Source organism: Microtus pennsylvanicus, chromosome 11 (genome assembly GCF_037038515.1).
Source record: "Microtus pennsylvanicus isolate mMicPen1 chromosome 11, mMicPen1.hap1, whole genome shotgun sequence".
NCBI classification, from domain to species: Eukaryota; Metazoa; Chordata; class Mammalia; order Rodentia; family Cricetidae; genus Microtus; species Microtus pennsylvanicus.
In genome coordinates this window covers 19,705,251-19,732,554 of record NC_134589.1, presented here as the reverse complement: position 1 = coordinate 19,732,554, position 27,304 = coordinate 19,705,251, and the positions used below count along the sequence as shown (strand labels likewise).

Genomic DNA, 27,304 nt, shown 5'->3' with positions numbered 1-27,304 from the left:
CGCGCATCTTTTGCAAACATCTTTATTAATCTTGTATAAAAATAAGGTTCAAGGAGAGTCCTCCAGGCTAGGGCAGCGGCGAGGTGCAGTTTATAAGTTATAGACCAGGCTCGCGCTCAGGCTAAGTATGGCTATTGGAGGGAGAGGGTGCTGCAAGCAGCCTTTCTTTCTTTCTTTTTTCTTTTCTGGTTTTTTTGGGGTGGGGTGAGGTGCTTCAAGTCAGCCAGAGGAGCGGATGCTCGACCCAGCCGAGCTAAGAGTCACCTCCTTGAGTTCCAGTCTGCCTACAGCCCTACAGAATCCACCAACGGAAACAGTGGCTACAGCGAGAGGTCAGCAGTGACCTGAAGTGGGGGTCCTGGGGGTCGCCGGCGAGCACTTCGGCGTCCTGTGTCTGCCCGGATGTAGGGCTGGTTCCGAAGATCTGGAAGCCAAAAGAGACACATGGGCATAGGCTCATTCTTCTAAGGATCTAATTTTGCTCACTTGGAAGGGGACACTAATTTACCTCAGTCAAAAACATCACCCCCTAAGACATCCCAGCCATGCAGGGCCAGCACTGGAATCGCAGGCCAGGCTGTCTAGGTACCTGGAAACTAGAGGGGCATCTCCTCTCCCAGGCTGGCCTCACAGAGGAGCCGGGATGTCCGCTTGCCGGTGCGGGCGGTGAAGGGCACTGTCTTGAGCACTGAGATTTTGAAATTAGAGAGAGAGAGAGAAAAGAAAAACAGAAAAGGTAGCAAGAGGCATGGAGGACAGGCATGGTGGCCCATGAGGAAGAGGCAGGAGGACCTCTGTGAGTTTGAGGCTAGCCTGGTCTACACAGCAAAGAAAACCTGGGCTACACAGCGAGACTCTGAGGTTGAGGGGAGGTGGTGTGGTGGGGGTAAAAACAGAAACAGAGAGTAAGACAAACTGAAGGCAGGACCGAGATCTGGCTATGCCCTCACCTGTGATGATGTCTTCAATGGCCCCATCTCGGTCACTCTCGTAGATGAGTGGCTCTTTCTGCTGCTTCCGTTTCAGCTCAGAGATGAGGTCCATCTGTTGTCGCCTGGCCTTGGGCGGAGACTGGGGAGATGAACAGCTCTAACTTTAGGATGCTTCTCACCCCACCTACTCCAGAACATCTGTGCAGTTCCTCAGCAAGGAGAGGCAGCTAAAGCAGAAAGAACCTGAACCCTCTGCCTCCCCTGGCTTCTGGGTGGGATCTATCTCCACAGAAGGGTTCCTGTACCCCGGTACTGGGCTAGGGGACAGCTACCTACCTTGGGTGCTGGAGGCTCTTCCCTGCCTGAGGTATCCGCAGCTGCTTCTTTCTTCCACTGTTCCACCTCTTGCTCTGCTTTCTGAGGGCACCGGGCAGGTCTTGGTGAGGAGGGTCCTTCCTTTTTCCCTGTCCCACCTGGGACAGAAGCAGTCCCCACTCCTCCCTCCGCTCTGAGGGAGTGGCTGCAGGGCCCACACCCCATGCATCAGACGCGCCCCGCCCACCCGTCAGACACTTGTACCTTATAGGCCTTGGTGAACCGGCTGAAGAGGGAAAAAAACATGGAAGGGGATGTGGTCTTGGGGTTTTCTCCAAAGTACTCCACTACCGACTCGTAGGCCTCCTGCAAGAACAGCCCATTAGCCCCACTAGCCTGGGCCCCTTGGAGCGTGACTGTGCTCCGTGCCCCTCTTCCTGCCTGAGGTATCCACAAACGCTTCCTTCCACTGTTGCATCTCTTGCCATCTCACCTTCCACACAGGGTGGTCCCTTACCCTTCCTCCATCCTCCCAGGGTTCTGCCTGTAGCCACACCCCTCCAGGCCTTGGCTTCACAACCCCACCCTAAGGTTTCAGTGCTCCTGTGTCCGTCCCCCCCCACCTGAGCCGTCTTGCTGTCTGCTAGCAGCTTGTCCATGGTGGGGGAGTTGGTCCTCAGGAACTCCTTGAGCACCAGACAGTCATCCTGCCGCACAAACTCTCGCTGTGTCAACTCCAGGCCTCGCTGCAGGGAGCGCACGTCCCCCAGGACACTGTCCAAGGACACTGGGACGGACAGGATGGAGTCAGGGGACCAGGCACCATGCACACACTTATACCTTGTAGTATCCCTTCCTAACCCACATGAGTGGCCCAAGCCCCCAAGGCTCTATACCTGAGCCTGCCTTGTCCAAGAAGTGCAGGTCGCTGTGAAAGCCCGTGAGTTGTGGGTACTTCTCAGCAATGACCTTCACCAAGTAGTGCAGCAATGTCTGTTTTCGGTCCGTCGACTTCATCTCCAATAACTGGACAAGGTTCTGGTATAAGCCATGGGCCACCAACCAGACAGCAGACCCCAGACCCCACAGACCCCACACCAGGAGCCCCCCGCTCACCGCATCCAGACTCTGAAGTCGGAAACCATAGGCTGCCCCCCGCTTACTGCTGTTCATGTAGTTGCCAAAAGCCAGGACAATCTGCGAAAGGCAGAGAAAGACTCAGGTATCCAGGCTGGGAAAATCCCTTGAAGAATAGTTCTCAGAAAGGATGAAAGGTGGCAAGAAGCCAGTCCTGACGCTCATGCCCTCCTGAATGGACCCTTCAGTCCACGACACATGGGACATGCACTTCTCGTCTGTAGACTCTCAACACCATGAGTACACGCTAACGTTATCCTTCACTAGCCCAACATCTCCCTCCTCCATCCCTAGACAGCCACGTATTCTGGTCTGCAGAGACAGCACTGAGTAGCTGCAGTTACCATTCCTTTCACAAAGCAATCCTTAGAGGGACTTAGCCCTGGAGCAGGAGCTCGGGCACACTCTGCAGGCCGACTCCCACTTCCCACCTTAGCTTGTCTGTCGGAGCACATATGTGAGAAACGGGAACGTTCTCTCTGCTATATCCCAGGCGGAGAGGGCCTGAGTCTCCCTTCCGATGCTACTTAGACTAGGCAAGGCTAGGCCCTGCTCCCCAGTCCCTTGCCCTGGGCTCTCACCTCCAAGATCTGGCGCAGCTTGTCAGAGGACTTGATGGACATTGAGGCTGCGATGATGGCGTTCAGTTGCTGAGGGTGGGATGAAGATGAGGTAAGCTGGAGCCACACTGCCTCCCTCCCCCCAGCCCAGGCTCCACCACACCACCCTGCCCGTCCTGCCCACACCGGCATGAGCAGCTGGGCCGTGTCTGGAAAGTTGCCCAGGAAGGTGAGCGTGTTCATGCGCTCTGGCAGTCTCTGGATGCGGCTGAAGCGCAGCATGAAGCGATCCTCTTCTGACAACTCCTCCATCGGCCGCTGTTCCTTCTCAAACTTGGCTATAAGGCTACGCTCGTATTCCGTGGGCAGGAAGCGGGTCAACAGCTCCAGGAAATCCAGGCTGAGAGTCTGTAGGTCATACCTGCATGAGGAGGCAGAGGGAGAGTGGGTGTCGTCCCAGAGAAAAGGAAGGAACAAACAAGCAAGCTTCAACATTTAGTATCTGCAGACAACTTCAAGGAACAAGAGATAGGTGTCAAGGGAAACTGGGAGCTGGCAAGCCCCCGTCCTATCATACAGCACTGGCAGATGCTATATATAAATCCTTTGGCCTGGTTGCCCATGCTGGGCAGAAGCAGGAAGTGAATGGAGAGGTCTCAATCTGGGCATGTTACAGTATTAGCTTTCTTGGCAAGAAATGAAGCCGGGCGATGGTGGCGCACGCCTTTAATCCCAGCACTCGGGAGGCAGAGGCAGGCGGATCTCTGTGAGTTCGAGACCAGCCTGGTCTACAGAACTAGTTCCAGAGTTCTGTAGGCTCCAAAGCCACAGAGAAACCCTATATCGAAAAAAAAACCAAAAAAAAAAAAAAAAAAAGAAATGAGGACAACGTTCCCTAGGGTAAAATTTGGTGGGTTCCATCACACTGCTGGGGTTCTTTTTTCATTTGTTTGTTTTTTGTTTGTTCTTTTCAAGACAGGGTTTCTCTATGTAACAGCCCAGGCTATCCTGGAACTCACTTTGTAGACCAGGCTGGACTCGAACTCACAGAGATCTGTCTGCCTCTGCTATTGCTGGGGTTCTTACTAGGCTCTGCCTGATGATCCTAGCCTAGCGAGGGGACTAAGCCGCACCCAAGCACAGGTACTCACGTCTCAATGGCCTGGCAGATTCTGTCTGCCCCTAGGTTGCCCTTGCGTAGGGTGATGGCCAAATTCTTGGCCCGGTTGGCCTCAATGAGGGTTGCCTTGGTGGGAGCTTTGTGGGCTGCTTTTCCCTTCAGGGTGCTGAGGTCCAGGCTGGGGCCTTGAGATCTGGTCTTGAATTGCTCCTCGAAGTCATTCATGTCCAGCTCCTAAGGATGCAAGGACGAGAACGCTAGGCTGAGTAGGCCAAGATCTGCCCACGCTCCTGGCTCAACACTGTGTCCAGAGCTAAGGCTGTAGGTATAGCCTGACAGAATACCACCGGCCAGAATAACCAGTGAGCTGGCTTGACCACAGCCTTGACAGGAGATAACAGGGGAGACCGAGACAAACACCACACAGAGGACCCAGATTCCCAGCTGTTAATGCTGAGAGAGGGGCTAAGCAGCCGGCAGTAAGAAAGATTATTCTGGGGCAATGAAATCAATGTAAGCAATGGCTCAGAGAACAGGAAACCCATTCCAAGGTGAAACCAGAATCAGAAGGGCCCGGGCTTTAGTTATCTGTGGGAAATGGGAGGGAAGGAGAGGCCACACTCAGGGAAGAGGAAAGGCCACAGCGGTCAGCATACTGCTTTCTGGGCTTTCCCATCCTGAAGGAGAAGACCACCCCTATGCCCAACATGAGCCTGCAGCCCTCTAGTGCCCACTCACCTGTAACACTTTCTCGTCATTGAGCTCAGTGAAGACAGTGCCTGTGATCTGATTGGGTTTCAGCGCCACCCAGTTTAGCAATGGCATCCGGAATTTGGTCTGGATGGGTTTCTTGGCCTTCACCCCTGGGAGCAGGAAAGAGTGGTGAGTAGTTCAGACACTGGAGGGAACTAACCCAGTCAGGCCTAACAAGACAGACAGGAGGCAGAAGGCAGGAGGAGACTCCTGGTAGAGAGGGGGGCCGTGGGGACCCTGCCACCCCAGCCCTAGAAGATCTGAGATGGTCTATTCCACTTACCTGGGCCTATCTCTGGGTCTTGTCCTCCAAGGGTATCAGGGGGGCCTCCTGGAGGTGGTGGGGGTGGAGGTGGCACTGGTCCATCAGTACTAAGTGGGGGTGGAGGGGGTGGGGGCGGCAGGTCTCCAGGCAACGGTGGTGCAGGTGGAGGCTCTGCGCAGCCTGGGAGGGGCGGGGCCGGCGGGGGTGCAGAGGGAAGCGCTTCCTGCTGGGACTGGAGGTTAGGTAGTGGCGGTGGCGGTGGCGGTGGTGATGCTGATGCTGCTCCGGGAACTGACTCTGCTTCAGGTGGGAGATGTGAGCCCAGAGAGAGCGTGGAAGGAACCCGTCAACTTAACGACTTGGAGAGGGGGTTCCTTGCCACCTCCCTCCCCAATGCATGCATCCAGAACCCACTTCAACCCACCCCCGCGTACCTATGCCACCCTTACAATCCAAATCTCCTTATCTTCCAGAGCCAGGTATACCCCTAGGATACCCTTCCCTGCCCTGGTCTTTCTCCCCCAGCATGAAGCAAACTGTGCACCTGGGCTAGGAGAGTCAGCGGGTACCCCCGGAGTTGGTGCATTGTCACCGCTTGGTGTCGCCACCGCTCCTGGGAGGATCTCGATGGAGACGACATCCCCGGGCCCCCTCAGGATTCGAATTAACCCCTTTTCCTCAAGCTCCTCCACTTTCAGTTCTAGAGCTGAGGGTCGTCGCACCATAGTAGGGGCAGGCACTTTCTCAGGCTCAGGGATACGTCTGGCAGTGCCCATGGGGGTCGATTCGCTGAAACGCTCCTGCGAGCCCCAGGAGAAGGATCAGTGCCCACCCGCAAGCTCTCTGGCATAGAGCAACCCCGCCCCAATCTTCTTCTGGGATAGACTGGGATGTCAAGAGGAGAGGACTCCTTGGGAAGCCTGGCCCGGCTCACACCCCAGCCTGGACGCAGCCCACACCCACAGCTCACCCTCAGGGTCTCCAATTCCTTGCGGGCCTGGCTTAGCTGCTTCTCCAGTTCAGCGATCTTGGCCATGGAGTCGTTCTCTGCGTCCCGAAGCCGCTCTGTCAGCTGTGGCACCAGCACATGGTGAGCTACCACCCGCGGCCAGGCACTGGCACCGCCGGTGAGGGGGCGGCATCAGGCAAGCCTGCCTGGAGGGCTGGGGGTGGCACCCACATCCGCTTGCCCCAGCGTGCCAAGGGTGGGCCAAGCCTGGTACTTGAACCCAAATAAACGAAGAGGGGAAACCAAGACACCAGTGTGAAGAAAGCTGGCAGGGAACAAGACCGTGCTGAGAGGGACCCCAGGATCTAGTTCACTGGAGTCGGGTTTGGAATCTGCGCAGGGAAGAGGCGCCTGCCTTGCGCACAAGCCCCACACAGCGTGGGCGCTCCCTGAAGACTCATTGAGAAAGACACCAAAAGGACTCCGGATTTGGATCGAGGGCAAACTCAGCGCCCAGGCAGACTGCCGCCTCCAATCTACACCCAGAACTATGTCTTCCGTTCAGTACTTGCTACACGAGAGGAGCCCCGGGCCAGCCTTCCTGTGGGCCTACTGTGTGGCAGACTAGGTTAGGAGCAGCTCTCACCGTTGCCACCTGCTCCTGCAGCTCCTCCATGTGCTCCAGGACTGCGTTCTTGGTCTCTGTGTCCTCCAGCAGTGTGCCCACATCGAAAACGTTATCCAGGTACGCCTGGATCTGCACCTGCAGCTTGTCACTCTCGGTGAGCCGGAGCCTCTGTCCCCAGACAGCAGGAGCACGGTGAGGTCCGAGGTGGTAGGGGAGTGTCTACCACCACCACTACTTGGACTCTAGTTTGCTTGTTATTTTTATTGACATGATCCACATATCACACAATTCACTATTTTAAGATGTGTTACCTCTTTTCTAAAAGCTCAGTACTACAGACAGAAACCCTACACCAGCTAAGGTTTCCTTCCCATTATCTCTGCCCCAGCCCCTGGCCGCCATGAATCTACTTTCTACCACAATGGATTTGGCCATTCTGGACGTTTCTTATTTTCAAAAGTCATATATAATATTCAGCTTTTTTGTGTATGTGTGTCCGTGTGAGAATTTATGGGCACCACATGAGTTCAGGCATTCTCAGAGACCAGAGAGCACATCTGATCCCCTGGGACTGGAGTTACAGGAGTCTGTGAGTCTCCTGCCATGGCAGCTGGGAACCACAGAGGGTCCTGGGTCCTCTGCAGGAGTAGTAAGTGCTCTTAATCAATAAGCCATCTTTCTAGTCCTTTCTTCAGCCTTTTGCATCTGGCTTCTCTCTTCTTTCACGGCTGAGCCATGCAGAAGCTTGTGTTAGGCTAGGTTCCTTATTCCAGATGAATCTTATTCTACTGTGTGACTAGACCAGCCTTGCCTCCTCTTGCCATTTGCCAGTCCTGGCTTCAGGAAATCCGACCCCAAAGGCCCCGCCCCTCTAGAAAGCCTCCCAAAGGAACCAGGCCAGAAGCATTGGTTTCTTTGCTCATCCCTCACCCGTCCCTCTGTTCCCTCTTTACAAGTCCCAGACTAAGCCTGAGGCAGCCCCCCTCTGTGCCCAGCATCTCTGGGCTCCCCATCATGTGCTGGAGTCAGGGCACCTGACTGAGCTGATGCTCGTGAGTCACACCCAGAGCCTCCTGAGCCTGTTCGGGACCTCGGTGACAGATGTCGTACCAGGTATCCATCATGTAACAGGAGCTCCTCCACACATTCAGAGTCTTTGCCACCTCTGTGATTGACAGGCTCAGAAGGATGAGCAGATGTGTGCAAGGTCACACAGCTGGCAAGGGGCAGAGGTAGGATTCTGTTTATTTGTGGGCTTTTATTACTGGGGGTGCGAAACCCAGACTGAACTTGAATTTGAGACTCTCTTGCTTTGGCCTCCCAAGTGATGTGATTGCTGGCACGTCTCACCAAACCCAACTCTCAGAGCTAGGATTTGAACTCAAGACCTGCTAATTACATTAACTATGTACTCTACAGTGAGTGGGTAGTTCTGTCAGGGGGGCCAGGCGTGGAGAGCGGGGCTCACCTCCAAGTACAGGTCCAGACCCAGGTGAGTGAATTCATATTGCAAGAAGACACGGAAGTTCATGTTCTCCACTGAGTGGACCACGATGTTGATGAACTGCATGCAAGCCACCTGGGGGCCAGGAACACCAGCATTCTCTCTTCCACTTCCTATTTGTCTCCAACCCTCCCTCCTCCCCTACAGTTTGTGGTCCACTAACCCGGCCTTGTAACCTTCCCCTTGGTCCGGTCCTTACTCCCCTGACACCCACCCTTTCCCTCTGACAAACTCAATCCTTACACTTTGCTGGAGCAAAGCCCTGAGAACGGCCACCCAGGTCCCAGCAGGGTGCAGCCAGTCCTCAGCCCCAGAGCTCCGAGCTCACCAGAAAGTCAATGTTGCTGTCTTCATTTCGGAAATATTCCATCAGCTTCTCGAAGCGGTACTGTTCTCCGCACACCTGGAGAGGGAGAATGGAGGTCACTAAACAATAGGCCACAGCTCCTGTGCCATCTCTTGGTTGATGCCCTTGTGTTCCTATGCGTTCCTCTCTGATTGCATCTAAGCGTAGCCACGTCACTCTTCTGCCCCAAACACCACTCCCTCTCCATCTCACACACCCTACTACTCTGGCTACACTAGCATCTGGGTGCACGTCCCCCGTTCTAACCACCTGGTGGGCTGGCGAAGAGAACCACCACACCCAATTCCTCAGCTTCTTCAAAGCTTTGACCAGTCAAGTTTCAGCATCTCGGTGAGGTCTCCCCTACAAGCAGTTCTGTCTTCTGTGGCAACCCTTTTCCCCCATAAGATGGAGCATTTTCTAATACTACATTAGTTAGTTACTCCTTAAAAGCTGTTTCCTGACTTTCATTATAGGCATGAGCATGTGTGTATGTGTGTGTGCATGTGTGTGCATGTGTGTGCATGTGTGCAGAAGCCAAAGATCAACCCCAGTAATCAAACCAAGGTCCTTAAAAGCAACTTTTTGTTTTGAGATAGAGTTTCTCTGTGTAGCTTTGGCTGTCCTAGAACTCACTCTGTAGACCAGGATAGCCTCAAACTCAGAGATCATCCTGCCTCTGCCTCCCAAGTGCTAGGATCAAAGACATATGCCACCACCACCCGGCAAATCCAGGTTTTTTTGTTTTGTTTTGGTTTTGTTTTGGTTTTTTTTTTAGATTTATTTATTTTGTTTACAGTGTTCTGCTTGCATGTATGCCTGCAGGCCAGAAGAGGGCACCAACCTTATTATAGATGGTTGTGAGCCACCATATGGTTGCTGGGAATTGAACTCAGGACCTCTGGAAGAACAACCAGTGCTCTTAACCTCTGAGCCATCTCTACAGCCCCCCAAATCCATGTTTTAAAAAAATATTTATTATATGTGTCCCTGCATGAAGATGTGTATAAAATACACATGTGGGTGCTTGCGGAGGCCGCAGAGAGCATCGGATAACCTGGAACTGGTGTTGCAGGTGGCTGTGAGCCTCCTGATGTGGGTGCTGGAATCCAAACCCAGGTCCAGCCTCACACCGTATTTGCAGAGGCAAGGGATCTCAGCGGCCTGGTGCTCACAGAGTAGGCTAGGCTGGCTACCACTCAGCTCCAGAGAACTGCCCATCGCATGCCACTAAAGTTGGCTCTATTCTTTATTTTATTTTAGGTATATGAGTCTTTGCTGGCACATAGACGCAAGCAAGCCTGGTGCCTACAGAGGTCGGAAAAGGGTATCACAGCCCCTGGAACTGGAGTTGTGGACAGTTGACAGTTGTGGGCTGCTATTTGATTCCTAGATGGGACTTTCTGTTTTTGCGACATAGTCTCACTATGTAGCCATGGATGGCCTGGTTCCCATAAAGATCCACATGCCTCTGCCTCTGGAGTGGTGGGAATGAAAGTGTGCTACCATGCCTGACAAACCAGGCTTTTTATGTGGGCTCAGAGATTCAGGTCCTCATGTTTACATAGTAGGTACTATATTGAATGTGTACTATTACCCCAGCCCTCTCATTTCTTTTGCTTGCCAGTGTATCCTAAGAACCTACTTCTGTGCCTGGTACACAGTCAACAATCAGTAAAGACTCATGAACGAATGAATGAACATATCAACCAGCCCTTTTTTTGTTCTTTTTTTGAGATGGTCTATGTTGGGTTGGTTTTTATTTTGGCATAAGTTTGGGGTGTTTGGTTTTGGAGCCTGGAAGCTGGCCTTGAATGAACTGTATAGCCAATGATAATCTCAAAGTCCTAATTCTCCCGGCTCTGAGATTATAGCCTGCACCAGCATGCTTAACTCATATCCAGCTGTAGAGATTGGTTTACTGGCTGGGCATGGTGGTATACACCTTTTATCCCAGCACTCAGATGCCCTATCCAGAGGCCACGGTTTCTGGCAATCAGACTCCAAGCAGTACCAGAAGGGCAAGTAGGTTTGGGATGGTGGATCCGGTACCTCCTTGAAGTTGTCAAAGGCTGCAAGAATGATGTCGTGTCCTCCCCGCACCAGGCACACGGCTGCCAGCAGCTCCAGCACCAGAGCCTTGGTTCTGAAAGAGAAGGGGCAGGCTAGTTCCGTAGCGTGGTGGAATAGTCTGGCTAGAGGACAGGGGAGTGGGGGTGGGGTGGCCTGGACAGCAATCCTGAGGATGGGGACAGAGTCTGCAGGTTTGGAAGCAAGAAACCTTTTAGGGTATGGAGCTCACCTGGGGTTCTTGTTGTTAAGGCTTAGAGCGATCTCATTGACACAGGCTGGGTGGTTCATAACAAGGCTGAAGCCGGACTGTGGAGAGAGGGGAGGTCAGCACCTCCAGGCAGGTCCCCAAGATTGCCAACACCCCCAGCATAGTCTGGGCCACACTGCTCTGGCCTCTCATGCCCAGGTTCTCCACATCCAGGCATAAACGTTCTTCTTTAAGAAGACGGCCCTTTTTTTCTTCAAGACAGAGTTTCTCTGTGTAGCTCAGACTGTCCTGGAACTCACTCTGTAGACCAGGCTGGCCTCGAACTCACAGAGATCCGCCTGCCTCTGACTCCCAAGTGCTGGGATTAAAGGTGTGCGCCACCAGTGTCGTTTGTCTTTCAAAAGTCACTGTCAAACACCCTGCATATAACAAGGTCTTGCAGGTATGTTCTTTTGACATACGGACATATATGCAAAGCTCTCATCTAAGACGCTGGACAAACATGAAATAGAGTGACTTTTTAAAAATCACACATACGGCCGACCACTGGTGGCACACCTTTAATCCCAGCACGTGGGAAGCAAAGGCAGACGGATCTCTGTGAGTTTGAGGTCAGCCTGGTCTACAGAGCGAGTTCCAGGACAGGCTCCAAAGCTACACAGAAAAGCCCTGTCTAAAAACAAACAAGCAAAAATGACACACACACACACACAAGTCTCACAATGTTTTAAGAAAGTTTACGGCTTCGCGGTGGCCTGCAGCGCAGCCATCCTCAGCTGCATGTGACCCCAGGCTACAGGCTGGGCACAGCTGCAGGCTGACAAAGCAAAGACACTGTGGAGCTGCACCAACTGCACCAACCTCCCAGTGTCCTTCCTCAGCCTGTTCTCCCACAGACTCCACTACCCAACCCTCCTTGATCTCCACCCGAAGCCCATAGTCCCCCCAACCACACCCAGGGCCACTTTAGCCGACCCGATATGAGGTTATAAAACAGAGGGCTTCCCCTCAAAACTTATCAGCCTCAGGCCCCCAGGCTTCCCAGGTAGGGCTCCAGGGGAGAGTGACCATGGGGACAAGCCAGCCCCCTGAGGCCCCGACCCCATGCCACCGGCTGACCTGATAGTTCATGATGGCTCTCAGACACATAATGCACACGTGGACATCATCCTTCTGGCTGACAATTCGGGAATTCCTCAGGGCCTTCCTACTGTGGGCCGTCGTCAGCCTGGCGGGTGTGGAAGAGGCAGCAGGGTCAGAGTCCCAGCCCCTAGCTTCTGGCTCCCCACACCAGTAAAATGTCCTTTAGAGTGAGGGGGACATGTCTGGAACTCCAAGCCTCTGCTCACTGTCTTTCCAACCCAACAGGCCAGCTGAAGGCAGGCAACCTTCCTCAGGAGCTGGCATGCTGGGGGGAGGTAGTAAGGTCGGGAAAGGATGCAAAGGCTCTTACAAAGACTTGGCTTCTAAAAGGGCTACTGTGAGCCAGGCATGGCGGCACGTGCCTGCAATTCCAGTGTTTGGGAAGGGACAGCAAGAGGGTTGGAGTCCAAGACAGCCTTGGCTACACAGCAGGGAGTTTAAGGCCAGTCTACATTGTGTGAGAGCCTATCTCAAAAAAGAACAAAGGGAGGAGGAGGGAGGGATTAGAGTTGACTCGTGACTGGAAGGGTTCAAGGACAAGGCTTGGAAACAGGGCGACACCAGAAGTGTCTCCACAAGGTGGCGCTCACATCCACTTGGCCTCTTCCATCTTGAGAGGCAGAGTAAACTCAAAAGTGCCTAGATTCAAGAACATTCCAGCTCACTACTTAATAGAGAAGTATTTAATCTCCCTACATCTCACTTTACTCATTTGTAAAAGGAATGGCAACGTTAGTCCCATACTGGGGGAGGTAGGGGGGATGAGACAAGGTCTCATGTAGACCAGGCTGGCCTCCTTCACAGGTTTACACCACCACACCCAGCAATAGCAGATACCGTCCTTGTGTGTACACATGTGTGCATTTCGTGTGTGTGCAAGCGTGTGTGTGTGCGTGCATGTGTGTAAGTGGGTATGTGTGTGTGTGCACACGCATGTGTGTGCAGACCAGTCAAGCTTGAGTATCATCCTTCAGAAGTCTTTCACCTTGTTTGTTGTTAGGTATGTGTGGTGTGTGCATGCACGTGTGCCTATGTGTGTATACACTTCAGTGCGCATGTGAAGGCCAGAGGTTGATTCCTTTACAGTCTTGTCTTGTTTTTGAGACAGGGTCACTTATTAAACCCAGACGCTCCATGTCTACTAAACCTGGCAGGCCAGCAAGCTCCAGCGGTCCTTTCAGTTGCCCCGGCACTGAGAACACAGGTGCGTGCAGCCGTGCCCGATTTTTATATGGGTGCCAGAGATCCTAACTCGGGTCCATGTTCTTGTACAGAAGCACTCTGTACCTGGCGCTCACCAATTAGCTAGGCTGTCTGGCCACTGAGCCCCAGGGACCATCCCGTCTCTGCCTCTCCAGGGCTGGGATTACAAGCACATACCACTGTGCCCAGCTGCTTTCAGGGGTGCCAGGGACTCAACTCAGGCAAGCACTTTACCCACTGAGCCAGCCCCTCGGCCTCAATAACACCCTCCTCACAGGCTTGTTGGGATTATGTAATAAGCTGCAGCCTGGCACCTAGTAAGAAAGATATGGAGTGCGCGCTCTCTATTATTTTTGGCCAAAAGAAAAAAAAAGCGAGCCGGGCGATGGTGGCGCACGCCTTTAATCCCAGCACTCGGGAGGCAGAGGTAGGCGGATCTCTGTGAGTTCGAGACCAGCCTGGTCTACAGAGCTAGTTCCAGGACAGGCTCCAAAGCCACAGAGAAACCCTGTCTCGAAAAACCAAAAAAAAAAAAAAAAAAAAAAAAAAAGCGAGGTTTTCATTTTCCAGCCCTGAGTCCTCCAGCGGAGTCCTCCTCACTGCTGTTTGCCACATCAGCCTTCCTATCACTGCTCCAAGATGTCCCAGTCTTTGTTCACGTTATCCCCCTTCCCTATCGCGTGCCATAAGGCCGCTATCCATCTGTCAGACACCGGTCCAGCGTCACCTCTTCTGGAAATCTTCCTAGTACCCGCAAGCCATGGGCGCCTCCCTTCTCAGAGATCTAGGTCACATCTAAATTGTTCTTCCACTAGACTGTGGCCCTGGAAAGCAGAATGAACTGTCTTATTGGCACTCACCACTAAGACGTGCTATATAGGAAGGGTATTTAGTAAGTGTCTAAAAAAAATGTTTGTTAAGAGAATGAAGGAAGAGGGAAAGAAACATATTGTGAGATCTTGGGGCTTAATATACAGTTGGTCCAGAATGGTGGCGTAGCAAGAGTACTTGCCTCGCATACCTGATGTCCTGGATGCAAGTCCCAATGCCAATATGTGTGTATGCATATAAACACATATATACGTGTGTGTGTGTGTGTGTGTGTGTGTGTGTGTGTGTGTATCTTGTGGAGCTGCTAGTTGATAAGTGCACTTGCCTACCAAGAAGACGCAAGAAGACCTGAGCTTAAATCTCTAGCCCCCATATAAAAACCAAGCTTAGCTGGGTCAGCTATTGGCACACACACAAATACCGACCCACACATATACATACACAAATAAATACGTAAACATATATTTGGTCCCTCCGACCTAACACAGGAAGCTAATGCTCCAGGGTCATCACCTTCCCCTTCCCTGTATCCCGACAAGAATGTCCTGTGTCAGGATGAGGAAACCAATCCACAGCAGCTGTCTTCCACCCCACCACCCCACAGAGTCAGGCCCCATGCACCTGCCCCCGGGTGACTACGTACCGGGGAGAAGGGGGGCACCTGGAGGCCGCATAGGAAGAAACAAGGGGTTAGATGGGTACAGAGAGATCCTACCAACCCCAAAACCCCCTCCTTATTCCAGTCCCCCTCAGATTCTAGTCTCTAGATGCCACCACCTGAAGACTTAATACACTGGTGTCCAGAAGCCAAGACTCTGAGCCCCATGCTGGACTGCACCTCCCACTGACCCCCAGGGTCCAGGTTAGATGTGACAGGTTAGATGCGCCTCGCTCTCCTCATCCCATCTGGGGCCCCACGTACTTGATGGTCAGGCGATTTTTGGGCACAGATGGGGGTGGTGCCTTAGTGAGGTCTTCGACGGACTGGTCCAGAGGCTTGCTCTTCTCTGCGGTAGAGGCCACAGTGTCTGTGTTCTCCATGTCGTACCTGGAGGTGCAATGGAAGGAGCTTGGAAGTTCTTACCACAAGGACACCATTTTGGGTTTTTGTTTGGTTTGGTTTGGTTTGGTTTAGCTTTTCAAGACAAGGTTTTTCTGTAGCTTTGAGGCCTGTTCTGGAACTCACTCTGAAGACCAGGCTGGCCTTGAACTCACAGAGATCCATCTGCCTCTGCTGGTGAATCCCGAGTGCTGGGATTAAAGGGGTGCACCACCACCGCAGGCTCACAAGGGACACTTAAATAGGGGAAAGAGGGACGTGCCCGGCAAGGCAGATTTGTAAGAGAGGCTGGGGCAGGAAGAGGAGGCTATGTTCATTCATGGCTCTCATTTTTGTTTGTTTTGGGTTTTAATTTTTGAGACAGCTTCTCAGTCTGTAGATCAGGCTGGCCAGAACTCACAGAGATCTGTCTCTGCCTCTCAAGTGCTGGGATTACAGATCTGAGCCACCACAGCCTGGTTCATCTATGACTCTTTGCTGAGCACGGTAAAGGGTGAAGGGAGAAGGAATGTCCCTCCTTTGCAAGGACAGGCCATCTGAAGAACCGTCGCCCAGGGCCAAGTCCAACTTTCCTGGGACAGGGCGAGAGATCAGTTCCTGTTCAGAGGAGTAGCTAAGGCCCAGGAATGTGTGATCACGACTCTGAGGGGCAGCCTAAGGGCTGGGAACGGTCACTTACGTGACAGAGCATTGGGCGAAGGCCAGATACTCAAGCAGGACATCCAGACCACGGTTCTCTTCATTGAGGAACTCCTGCACCCACCTGCAGAGGACAAGGTTCAATGAGTTACAGCCAGAAAGAGTTCTGTCCAACTGAGCAGCAAGCAAAGCAAAGCCCTTGACCCTTGGGTGCCACTGCCCCAGAACATAGCACCATCCCCCACCCTCAAGAGACTCAAGGATACCAGGAGATGCTGAGGGCCCATGCGGGACCCACGGCCCAGCTGTGTGTGTACAACTCGCACAAGAAACAGGGGAGAAGGAAATGGACCACAGGCTTAGCCCGTGATGGAAGGGCTGGAAAGCCCCAGAGGCTTCCCGGAGGCAGAGTTTTCCTAAACTCACCCAATGTGGTTTGTCCTCAGGGACGTCTCCAGCTCCCGCAGCACCTGTGTAGACTCCTGAACTCGCCTCTTAAACTGGGGGCCGAAAACAACGAGTCTGTGGGTGGAGCCCAGACTCCCACAGTCCTGGGGCAGCAGCCAGAAGTACGCAACCCCACCACGCGCTCAGACTCCCACAGTCCTGAGGCAGCAGCCAGAAGCATCCACCCCCACTATGTACGCAAGGCCTTTCACGTTTAGCCTCCCCCACCACCTCCACACACCTGCCCAGCAGAATGAAGAGTCATGGACTGCATGCCCCCACCTCCAACGTGGAGGGCACAGCCACACATGTTTGAAGATGCAGAGGGCCCAGACATACCTCCACACAGAGATATAGCATACATAGACACATGTACATCTCTACGCAAACATACTGGACATAGAAAATTCAAACACAAGCACGCACATTCACCCAGGAGACCCTGGACACGTACACACGCCTACCCATTTTCTTAGGTATGGGTACGTGCATATTCTTTCATTTTTCTCCCTCTCTGTCTTTCTCCCATGCATGGACTCAGGGATACACATGACAACAAACATACCTACAAGCCTCAAAGTACACACATCTAACACACACATAATCTATGCATGAATATACAGGGTGCACATATGTACACACATAATATAAATACAAACAGGAATGTCCATGTAAGTACCTGTAGGATACACACATACACACACACACACACACACATATATATATATATACATCTATACATATTCACATATATATATATATATATGAGTCTATGGGAGAGCCTGCCTGGGTTACTCAGTCCCTGATAATTAAATCACACATGCATACTTACACATGAACTCACACAAGGCCACAAAAAAAGATATATGCAGCTGCTCCAGCTGTTTAGAGGGTACAGGATGGAAAGGGACAGAACAGAAAGGGAGATATATACCCCCAGATTGGACATCCAATCAGCTGCTACCTTTCGGCTGACCCCACCAGTATCCAGGTAGCTCTTCAGCTTCTGAATGTAAGCTGCGGGGGGATTCTTGACTTGAAACCGCTCCTGGGGAGACAGGTAGAATATACAGAGAGTCAGCCAGAGCAGTCCAAAGACCACTGTTGTCTAAACTGTTTCTGGAATACCCAAAGTACAAACTTAGGACATATGGAACACTTTAGCCTCGGGCCTGGTGTGTGCCTCTCCTGGGGCCAGTGGACTAGAGGCCAGTCCTGCCACAGGCCTGCCTGGGGGGATTCATTCAGGCCTGTCTTCCCCTTCCTGGATGGGAGTGCAAAGTTCAAGGAGGAGCCAGCTCCCTGGCAGGAAGAGAGCCCATCTTGAGGACACATGTCCTGCCCCTCCACATAGATAGATAGGTACCTCTGTGTGTTCTTTTCCTATACTCCGCTGCCCCAGTCCCTCGCACAGAGGCAGGGACCACAGCAGAGACACACCCCCGCCCCAAGGCTCCTATCATTCCCAGCCCAGATACCCTCTTCTACCTTCTACTCTGCAGTCTTTGAGCCTAATCTCAATGGTCGCCGCTTGCTCAGCACGCAAGAGGCCCTAGGTTCAGTCCCCAGCGGAGCAGAGCCACGAGGACAGCCATGGCTAGTCCTCTAGGGCATGCCCTGCTGATGACCCCTGAGGTTTCTGATCCGATCTTCCAAGGGAGGACAGAATCCTACAAGGGCCCCTAGCCACCTAGGTAGACATTATCTCCTGGGCAGCATGGCGGAGCCCCTCTCCTGCCAGCTCCTGCATCCTCAGGGCAGGCACTTCCGGGACACCCACCTGGTCACAGATAAGTTCCCACTTCTTCTCATTGTCGTACTGGCTCAGCAGCTGGACCTTGTCTGGAGGCAGGTTCATACAATTCTGGGGAGGCAGAAGACAAAGACCCCTGAGTCTAGGACTCCCCCATCTTCAGAGAACCCACAAAGCTCCCTCGAAGACGTACATCCTCTCATCCTAACGGGTAAGCAACATTGTCCAGTGAGGAAACGGGGCCCTTAGAGGTAGCCCACCTTCCCCAAGGCCCCAGGAGGAGGGGGTGGGGAGGCTCGCCCGCCATCCATATCACCTTCCTGGCACACCTGGTATGAGGCAAGAGTATGCATTCCTCAGGGACCTCCAACACCTCTAGGCTCCATTTTTTTCAGTGGAGCTAAGGAGATATGATCTCTGCCCCCATCCGAGCGAGGAGCCAACAGGGAAGCCATCTCCAGACAGGCCCAGCTAGGACCTGCCAGCAGGGTCTTCAGACTAAGCCCAGGTCACCAGAGGGTGGAAGGGACTTAAGGCAGTGTGTCAGTCACCAGGGAGTTCCAGAAAGATGTGTCACAGCAGCAGAGGTGGGGGGATTTGAGGGATGGAAGTCATCCCGCTGCGGAATAGGCAGAACGCTGGGGCTGTGGTTCTGGTGGCCCAGGCTGGGACTCTCCCACACCCCGCAGGATCTGAGCTACAGCAGCCGTACTCTCCCCAGGTCCTCTTCCCCTAGCTGCACGCTCTTGTCACCACAGCTCAGATGAGATGTGCCGTTCAGCCAGGACTCTGGGTTTACGTAGGTGTTAACAGCCAAAAGTAGGGTCCCCCGTGGACCTAAGGGCAAGCCCAACAGACCTAGAAAACAAGGCCAGTTCACCCCAATACCAGAAAACTCAAGTTGAATGAGAACCTAACTATATGTCAGTCCCCCAATGCCAGTTCTTGCCCTCATGGAGACCCCAGTTTAGCCTGGATCTCCACTGGGGATATGGGAACTCCCAAAGAGCCCAACCTAAAGTCTGGGAGTTGTCTGCCACCCCCTCTGGTAGTTCAGGCTATATACTCTCTGACCCTTGGCTCTGAGAAGAGGCCATAGCTGGAGCAGAAAGAGAACCACACCCACTCCAGACTCCTCAGCTAGCTTCCTCTCTTGGGTGGCAGGCAGGGTTAGGTCTGGGGCTCTGGCCAGACCTTACCCCAAAATCACTGCCTTGACTCATCCTCGGGGAACAGGAAGCTGGGTATTATCAGCCCCCATTGCCTAAGCTTTCCGGCTGGGGCCCTATTTGTGAGGTGAAACTGCCCACCCACCATACGCCAAGGTCAGCCAGGGACTGAGGTCATCCCTGTCCCCATTGCGAAAGTGAGGCTGGACCGAAGAAACTGCACCAGATCAGCTCCTGCTGCACGACAGAGCCTTTCCAAAAGGGGTCTGATGGCGGTGGGGTGGGGCCCACTCTACCTCAGGGGCCTAGGAAGCCACTTCTCCCTCTGTCTGATTTATCCCCCACCCAACAGAGACAGAGCTGGGGAGACTGAGATACAGCAAGGCTGGGGAAAGAGGAAGTGGGACCCAGCCCTGCCAGGACCCAGGGCCCTAAAGCTGGGGTCAATGCAGAGGAGGGAGATGAGGAGAAGCTGAGCCCAGGTCTCTGAGCCTTAGAGGGACAGCCTCTCTGATGTGAGACATCTGAGGTCTCACTTACCTTGGAGACCCACTAGGCTCTGGAATGACCCTGTAGTGTTTCTTTTTTTTTTTTTGGTTTTTCGAGACAGGGTTTCTCTGTAGCTTTGGTGCCTGTCCTGGAGCTAGCTCTTGTAGACCAGGCTGGCCTCGAACTCACAGAGATCCGCCTGCCTCTGCCTCCCGAGTGCTGGGATTAAAAGCCTGGGCCACTACCATCCAGCGGTAATTCTAATTTCAATAACAACCCCAACAGTCAGGCTAAACAAGTAGCCTCACGTAAATGCATTTCATGGCAAACACTGACCTCCTCTTGTCCTGACCACCATCTCTGGCCTTGTTAATATAATATACTCATCTCACAGAGAAGGCACGGATTAGCTCAGCAACCTGCCCAAGGTTACCTTACGAAACCAGTAAGAGTGGGGGCTGACTGGCTTTGAGCCACAGCCCTAGTCCATACCCTCAGGACCACTCCAGAGATAGTGTTAGGGACAGACAACCTCTTCAGGGGGCTGCCTGATGTACCTGTCTCAACAATGGCAGAAGGCAGGGTGCCCCTTTGCCCCTTCCCTACCTGGGACTCTTCAGGCCCCAGGCTCACGTGCCAGCCTGCCAGACACTCTAAATTTAGGCTCAGAAATCAGAAATAGCTCTGACAGCACTGGCACTCATTAGCAGCTGCTCCCCGGCTGTGGCTGTGCCCACCAAGGAACTGGGTAACCGGGGAGCAGGAGACGGGCCAGCAAATGCCACGCACTCAGGGTGAGGTAGGGCCATGCCAGGCCCTTCAGCAAGGGCACAGTCCGCTGAGCAGGTGCTGGGGGATAAACAAAAGACTGGCTGACTTGTTCAAACAGGACGGGAAGGGATAGATAGTCCATGTGTATGAATGGCAGATCTGCCTCCTGAAAAGACGGAGGAGGGGAGCTGGGATGCAGAGGGACTGGGACTGAGTTCAAAGGACCCGCCTAGGTGGACTCTGAGCCCACCTAGACTGACAGCTTATTGGCCTGTCAGCCTCTGTTTCCTCCTCCATAGAATGGGCACAGGCTGGTCCCTCTCATAGTCCCAGAGTGCCTGGCAACATTCAGAAGCTATGTTTTGATATAATATTATTCTCTGGAAGGGGCATCTCATCTATGTGGGGCACAGGAGATAGGAGGGGTTTACAGAAGACTTCAAGGTTGGGGGGGGATGGTAAGTGAGCAGGGATATGAAAACTTCTGGATTGCCCGAAGCTGGCTCCAAAGTTTGGCCAAATCTGTGCTGGCCCTTTTCCTACAGTCTTGTAGGCCAAGTGAGGAAGCAGATGGGTTCATTGGATGGGGTGTGACCAAACAAAGGAACTGATACCTGACATCTGGCATAAGCCTATTATAATCCCAACACTCTATTAGTTCCAAGTTTGAAGGAAGACCGGACTACATAGTGAGACAATGTATAAAAAATAAACAAGAGCAGGGTGGTGGTGGCGCACACCTTTAATCCCAGCACTTGGAGGCAGAGACAGGCGGATCTCCTGGTTTGAGACCAGCCTGGTCTACAGAGCAAGTTCTGGGACAGCAGCCAGGGCTACACAGAGAAACCCTGTCTTGGAAAACAAAAATAATATTAAATGTAAAAATAATAATAATAAATAAACGGAACTGATTTCATTCGCATTCCTATTAGACTGTTTGGAGACAGCCTTCTCTCCCTGCCCTGACCTCTGGAGACTCCGGAGGCTGAGCCCAGCTTCAGTTCATCCCCACCCAGCCCTGCAGGCTCTTCCTATGAGCCTGCACTCCTGGCACCGCCTGCTTTGTTGACTTCTGAGACGCTGTCCCAGGAGACTGAGGACTCTGGCCACATCTGGACGCTGCCACACCCGACGATTTCGCTTTCAATTTGCACAGATTCTAGGCTCCATCCCGCCACCCCACCCCTTCCTCACAGCCCAGCCCCCTGACGTCCAGGAAGCTCCTGAAAGTGGACCCCAATTCCAGTGTCAGGTAACCCCCCAGCTCAGCATGACAGGTCCAAACGCCAAGTCTACCTCCAGGCCTGTCTGTGTAGCTGCCCGCCCCTGGGAGGTCTCAACCTTGGCCTTCAAGCTGTTAGCACACATGCAGAAGCAATCAGTGGCATCCATCACTTAAAATCCTGGATACAGGCATGCAGGAGCTCTTACAAGCAGTCCCAGGCTTAGAGGAAACCTTGCTGTCACCCACCCTGCATCAGGAGCTAAGAACTCCCAAAGTCACCATTTTCTCCAGGGACAAAGGTGAGAGCCGGGACACCAGACCTTGCCACGCATATAATCTAGGCTAGCAAGAGAATAACGATAACAATAATAAATTATTCCCTAAACACTCCTCAGGCCTCAGTTCCCTTCCAAGTATTGTAGATCTATCATCAACTCATTTAAACATCAACAAGCAAACCAGTTACTACCATAACCACATTTCCCACATGGGAAATGGAAGCTCAGAGATATTAAGTCACTTGCCCAAGGAGACCTAGCTGACAATGTGGTTTAAAAAACTCAAGGTTTGGGGCTGGAGAGATGGCTCAGCGGTTAAGAGCACTGCCTGCTCTTCCAGAGGTTCTGAGTTCAATTCCCAGCACCCACATGGTGGCTCACAGCCATTTACAGTGGGATCTGATGCCCTCTTCCGGCACACAGGTGTACACGCAGAGAGCACTCATACATAAAATTAAATAAAGTTAAAAAAAAAAACTCAAGGTTTGTCCATTCTTCCCTCCCCGCCCCCCGACCTCTATCACGGCTCTGGGTTTCTGGGGTCCTGGCTGCAGACACTAGCCCCTGTCCCCCATCTGAGGAACCAGGAACAGCCACAGTAGCTTCCTGCCACCCAGCACCCTACACTTCCTGTTGTTGCCCACACTGGGTTCTTACTCACTAGGGGAACCCCCCCCAGCTCACTATCCGTGTAGGGAAGTAGAGGCCTCCCACCCCCTTCTCGTGTGCACACCGCTGCCGGTGGCTACCACCGTTAGCATCATGCTACTCCACCCTGCAGGAGAGTTGGGCCCTCCCTCTCGTGGTTTCCGGCCACCAGGCAGTTTTCGGTCTAGGCCTCATTGCTTCTAACCTGTGCAATGGCTGAAGCTATTCTGAGTCTGAGATAGCTGAAGACCTGGGGGTGACTCAATAATGTATGGCATCCTGGGACGTTCCTGGTGGGGGAGGAGCAAAGGGCCGCAGGAGGGAGAAGCCCAGGACAGCGCCCCTCATTTCCAGTAGAGAGTATTTACTGACATTTGCGCCTTGCTAAGCTCTGTTCGGAGCCCTCTACTTAATCTTTTACCTCAGCCATCCTACGAGGTCGCCATAAGCCTATCATCGTCTCTTACATGTAAGGAAAACTGGAGCTCAGAGAGGCGAACTTGCCCAAGGTCACACATGAAATAAGCAACAAGGATGGAACTCGTCCGCCAAACCGCAGGATCCCCAACCCCAGCCCCTTCAAAGGCAGGGAGAACCAAGCCACCTTCCAGAATTGTGTATTCCCAAGAAAGATACAGAGGTGGCCCCAAGGGCAAGCCCACATGCTCCTGCTCACCTCATCCAGCTGGCCCTGGATGCCATTGTGAATCATGCCCACTACATCCCTGCATTTGAGGCCAGCATGTGCTAGCCCTGCCTGCTGGAAATATCAGCATGGCCTTTGCCCAGCCCAGCATCTAGCCACAAGGCCACACCCCAGTGAGATCCACTGAGAAGACAGTCCAGAGGCAGGAGGCACGGGGACCAAGTGATGACGCCTCTGTCACTGACCAGCAAAGCAGAGATGTCCAACCTGCTCTCCACCACCAGCCCCAGAAGTGGGAGGCAGAGCACCAAGGACCTATATTCTTCCTGGAGCTGTCCCGACTGTCCCAAACTGCCTGATAAAGTACCTGTGTCCTGGATGCAAGAGCTCTGCCTAGCAAACCCCTCTTCACATAGTACAGCCCTGCCTGGGTAAGGTATCACTCAAGCTTCACACAGACATGCCCAGGTATTCCTTTACCCCAGGTCCACAGGCAGATCACAGGAGCCCTGGTAGCCAGTAGCATACGTAGCACTCCGAGCAAACCGAGACAGGGTGGCTTGCCATGTCAACCCCTCACCCTGCACGACTCTCAGAGAAGACAGGGAAATGCTGGAAGACACCCAGCCTTGGGCATGGGCGTAGGAGAGGCGAGAGCTCAGAGCCTGGCTGGCTGGTGTTCCCACCACCATAGGCCTATGTAGTGGGGCAACCATCGCTCCTCCGCGGTTGCTAAGGCAGCAGCCAAAAACCCTGGCTCAACCCGCTCTTTCTCCCCAACCTCATTTCAAGCAGGGCACCCCCCTCTCACAGCCTTCTTGAGAAAGTAATACCCCATTATTCTTAGTGGGAAAACATATCTTTACTCCCCTCGCCTGGCTAGTGGAAACACTCTCAGACTCATAAAAAGAGAGCCATGGCTAAGAGAAGAAGGGGACTGGAGAGATGGCTCAGTAGTGAAGAGCAAAGACTGTTCTTCCAGAGGACCTGGGTTCAATTCCCAGCACCCACGCGAAAACTCACAACTGTCCCCCAGTTCCAGGGGAATCTTACACCTTCACGCCAATGCACATAAAATAAATTTAGAGGAGCTGGAGAGACGGCTCAGAGGTTAAGAGCACTGGCTGCTCTTTCAGAGGTCCTGAGTTCAATTCCCAGCAACCATATGGTGGCTCACAACCATCTGTAATTTGATCAGGATCCCTCTTCTGGCATGCAGACAGAACACTGTACACAAAATAAATACATAAATTTAAAACAATAACTTGAGAGAGAAAGAGAAAGCACTTAGGGAATTGGGAATCCTACTCCCTTCCAGGGATGAGGGGGCTAAACTGAAATGACAGGTTCCCTGGGGCCATGTGACGGGGAATTCTGTCCCCCATCAACACTGGGCCCCCACAACAACTTCTGGTTCTTTTCTTAGACATTACCTAAAGACTGAGCCCCGGCTGCACCTTAGCAGCCAGACGGAGCCACACCCACTGTAACTCCTGTGTTCACCAAATCTTTAGCCTTGGGTCGCCCCAAGCGGAGAGCAAGGCTGTTAATCCAGGTAGAGCTCATGACCCTGACGTTGAGGGAACCAGAAAAGCCAGTTCTAAACCACCTTGTGAGCTGAGGATGGATTTACCCACCCAGGGAGGAGAAGGGACACGTTGAATTCCAAGGGAACCTGAAAGTCATGGAATCCCCTGTGGATGCTGCTGCCCTAGACTTCCACTGCGCCACCAAGACACTCTGGAAGATCTGTCTCCTGATCTTCCCTCCATGCTCCGGCCCTCAGAGGGGTCCAGCTGCATTTCAAGACTAACTCATCACTTCAACCACAAGTCCAGCCAGGGCAATCAAGCCCCACCCTTGCTTCAGAACATCTCCACTTGACTTTTGGAATTTCCACTGGTCTGAATTATTCAGAAGGCTCCTCCCCACTAGAGTACATGACTGAACAGATTGGGACCCAGTCTTACCCCTATCCACAGACACACACATAAAGGGAAAGATGACCCACGGTCCGGCTGTGAGGCTGAACTCATCACTAACTCAGGCTCCTCAGAGGGCCCCTCCCCCACTCGCTCAGCTCTGCTGAACTTGGTCAAGGTCTGGATTTCGGGAAGATGGAGTTAGAGGCAGGTGGAGAGATAGGGAAGTCCAAGGCTCGCTAGCTTGGTCTGAAATGCCCCTCAGAGCCCCTGCTTTCATAGGGACAGACCCCACCCCATCTTACAGATCCCCAGGCTCCTCTCGTCCTTCTTTTGGAGAGGAAGGGAGCCAAGATTCTCTGGAACTGTTGGGAGGTGCCCCTTTGGGACCATGCAAGGGATCTGGCAAGTCAGGCTGAAGGACTGGCTAGCCAGAGAGGGGAAATGCCGTCTAGGGGACAGTGTGCCAGAACTTCTGTTTCCAGAGTGAACCTCTCCTGGGCTCCCCACCCTCAGACCTGCAAGAGCAGCCTACTGAGACTGCCAAGTGTCTCCAGGAAACAGTCCAGCCTTACTCCCTGTCACCCAGAGTCCAGCAAGGGATTGCTAAGAGTAGACAGGCCACTGGGCAGCCACCTACAAAAGAGCAGGAAAGAGTGCTGGGCTAAAGAGGGGGAAGTGAAAATGAGCGGCCTTTCCCCTTTCCTACCCTTCCTCTGCCTCCCACCCATCTTAGGGACCTCTGACTGTACTGGGGTGCCCACCCTACAAGAAATACTGCAACCGCTCCAGGCTCAACCTGAGCTGCTGTGGACTCCCTCCCCCCAGGGACCTAGACTCCAGCTCCTCTCCATCCCATCCCACCCTCCCCTGCCCCAATTTCCCAAGCTGGTGACAGCAAGGGGGAGGGGAGCCTTCCTGACTTTTGTTCCACCCCAAGCCTGAGTGCCCAACCCACCCTGACCCGCCCTTGTTAATGTTACTCCTTTCAGTGGTTAGGAGGGGGTGACCGTGATGGATGTAACCCATTCCGGGGCATAGGGGGTGGGTAAGAAACACGGGCGGAGGACTTGAGTCCAACTCCTAGGCCAGGCACACCACAACGAACTGGGACCAAAGACTCTGCTAGGGCTATGGCTTCCAGGAGGTTAAATTATAACCCCTTCCATCTTTGACCCTGAGACGCTGAAGGGCGGGCGCTCAAGACCCGCACCCAGCAGCTGGGCCTGCGTGCAGTGGAAAAGGGGGCGCCAGCCTCCCCCCACCCTGAGCGCGTTCGGAACCCAACCTCACAAAACATTTTTGACACCTTTAGACATAGGAGCATGGGGGGGGGGGGCGTCCCTTAAGAAGGCTTACTGGAGGTGGCTAAAGAAAGTTTTTTGCGGGGACAGTGTTAAGTCACTCTGAAAGATGACTCTGTCACTCCCACCCCCTGGAGGGGCAGCAGGTGGGCTAGGGATCTCCAAGCGGCACCTGAGTCCCAAGAGGCGGGGACGCATACGGAGTCCCCGTCATCCCAGGCTCCTGGTGCGCACCAGGTCACACTCACCAAGACCCGCGTGAACCTCTCCTCCAGCTCCCCGGCCGCCGGCATCGGTTGTTTGGGGGCGGCTGGCTGCTTCGGGGGCGATGCGGTGGGGCCCGCGGGCTGCTCGGCGCTGCCGGCCGCGTTGCCCATGGTGGTCCCCACCCAGCCAGCCAGGCGCCTCCAGCCTCGGAGATCCAGTTTTCCCAAGGGGTCGTGGACTAGGCTCCCGGAGCCGGGGGCGAAGGGCAGAAGCGGGTGGCAAGGCTGGGCTCGGCTTCTCTCGGCTCAGCAGCGCGCAGAGGCCGGGGTGCGGCGTCCCATCGCGGCGGCCCCGTCCGAGGGAGCGGGCGGCAAGAGAGGCTCGGGGAGGAAGTCGGGCTGCAGGCGGCCGGGGCCAGAGGGTTGGGCCGGGGGCAGGAAGCTGCGGCGCGGGCTCCCCCCTCGGCGATTTTCGAACTTCTGCTGCCGCTCCCGGTGCGCGCAAACCGCAGTTCTCCGCCGCGCACCCGGCCCCAGGGGGGCGGGCTGCAGGGAGGGGGCAGGCGCGGGCGCTGGCCGAGGGTCCTCCGCAGCCATGGCACGCCGGCCGGGGGCTGCCGAGAGCTGCACCTGCCGCGGAGGGGGCGGCCGCCGATGCACCTGCCCGAAGCTGAGCCGACCCAGGCGAGGCCGGGAATACAGCGGCGTGCTCGCCAGGCGCCTCCGGGTCCTAGAACCGCAGCTCTCCGCCCGCCTAGGGCCGGGCCGTGGGGGTCTCTG

At 53.8% G+C, this 27,304-nt stretch overlaps 1 protein-coding gene across 11 annotated transcripts; it reads right to left on the bottom strand.

The window, feature by feature from the left end:
- Positions 1 to 6: 6 nt before the first annotated feature.
- Fmnl1 (formin like 1) lies at positions 7 to 27,059 on the bottom strand. 11 transcript variants are annotated; one of them, XM_075990596.1, is made up of 28 exons: positions 26,567 to 27,059; positions 17,894 to 17,977; positions 17,048 to 17,161; positions 16,093 to 16,166; positions 15,707 to 15,790; positions 14,890 to 15,015; positions 14,611 to 14,628; positions 11,910 to 12,018; positions 10,812 to 10,888; positions 10,562 to 10,655; positions 8,492 to 8,566; positions 8,128 to 8,238; positions 6,678 to 6,827; positions 6,053 to 6,154; positions 5,627 to 5,882; positions 5,101 to 5,382; positions 4,803 to 4,927; positions 4,096 to 4,298; positions 3,131 to 3,365; positions 2,966 to 3,034; positions 2,364 to 2,444; positions 2,144 to 2,273; positions 1,871 to 2,034; positions 1,512 to 1,613; positions 1,269 to 1,349; positions 951 to 1,071; positions 590 to 688; positions 7 to 424 (listed from the first exon to the last, which is right to left on the bottom strand). In XM_075990596.1, exons 1-27 carry the CDS (start codon positions 26,693 to 26,695, stop codon positions 597 to 599), a joined length of 3,288 nt encoding a protein of 1,095 aa, XP_075846711.1. In that variant the 5' UTR covers positions 26,696 to 27,059; the 3' UTR covers positions 7 to 424; positions 590 to 596. The 11 variants fall into 11 exon arrangements, with proteins under 11 accessions (XP_075846711.1, XP_075846712.1, XP_075846716.1 ...); XM_075990597.1 differs by having other exon boundaries at positions 5,101 to 5,379; positions 26,567 to 26,829; XM_075990601.1 differs by lacking the exon at positions 14,611 to 14,628 and having other exon boundaries at positions 26,567 to 26,829.
- Positions 27,060 to 27,304: the final 245 nt, after the last annotated feature.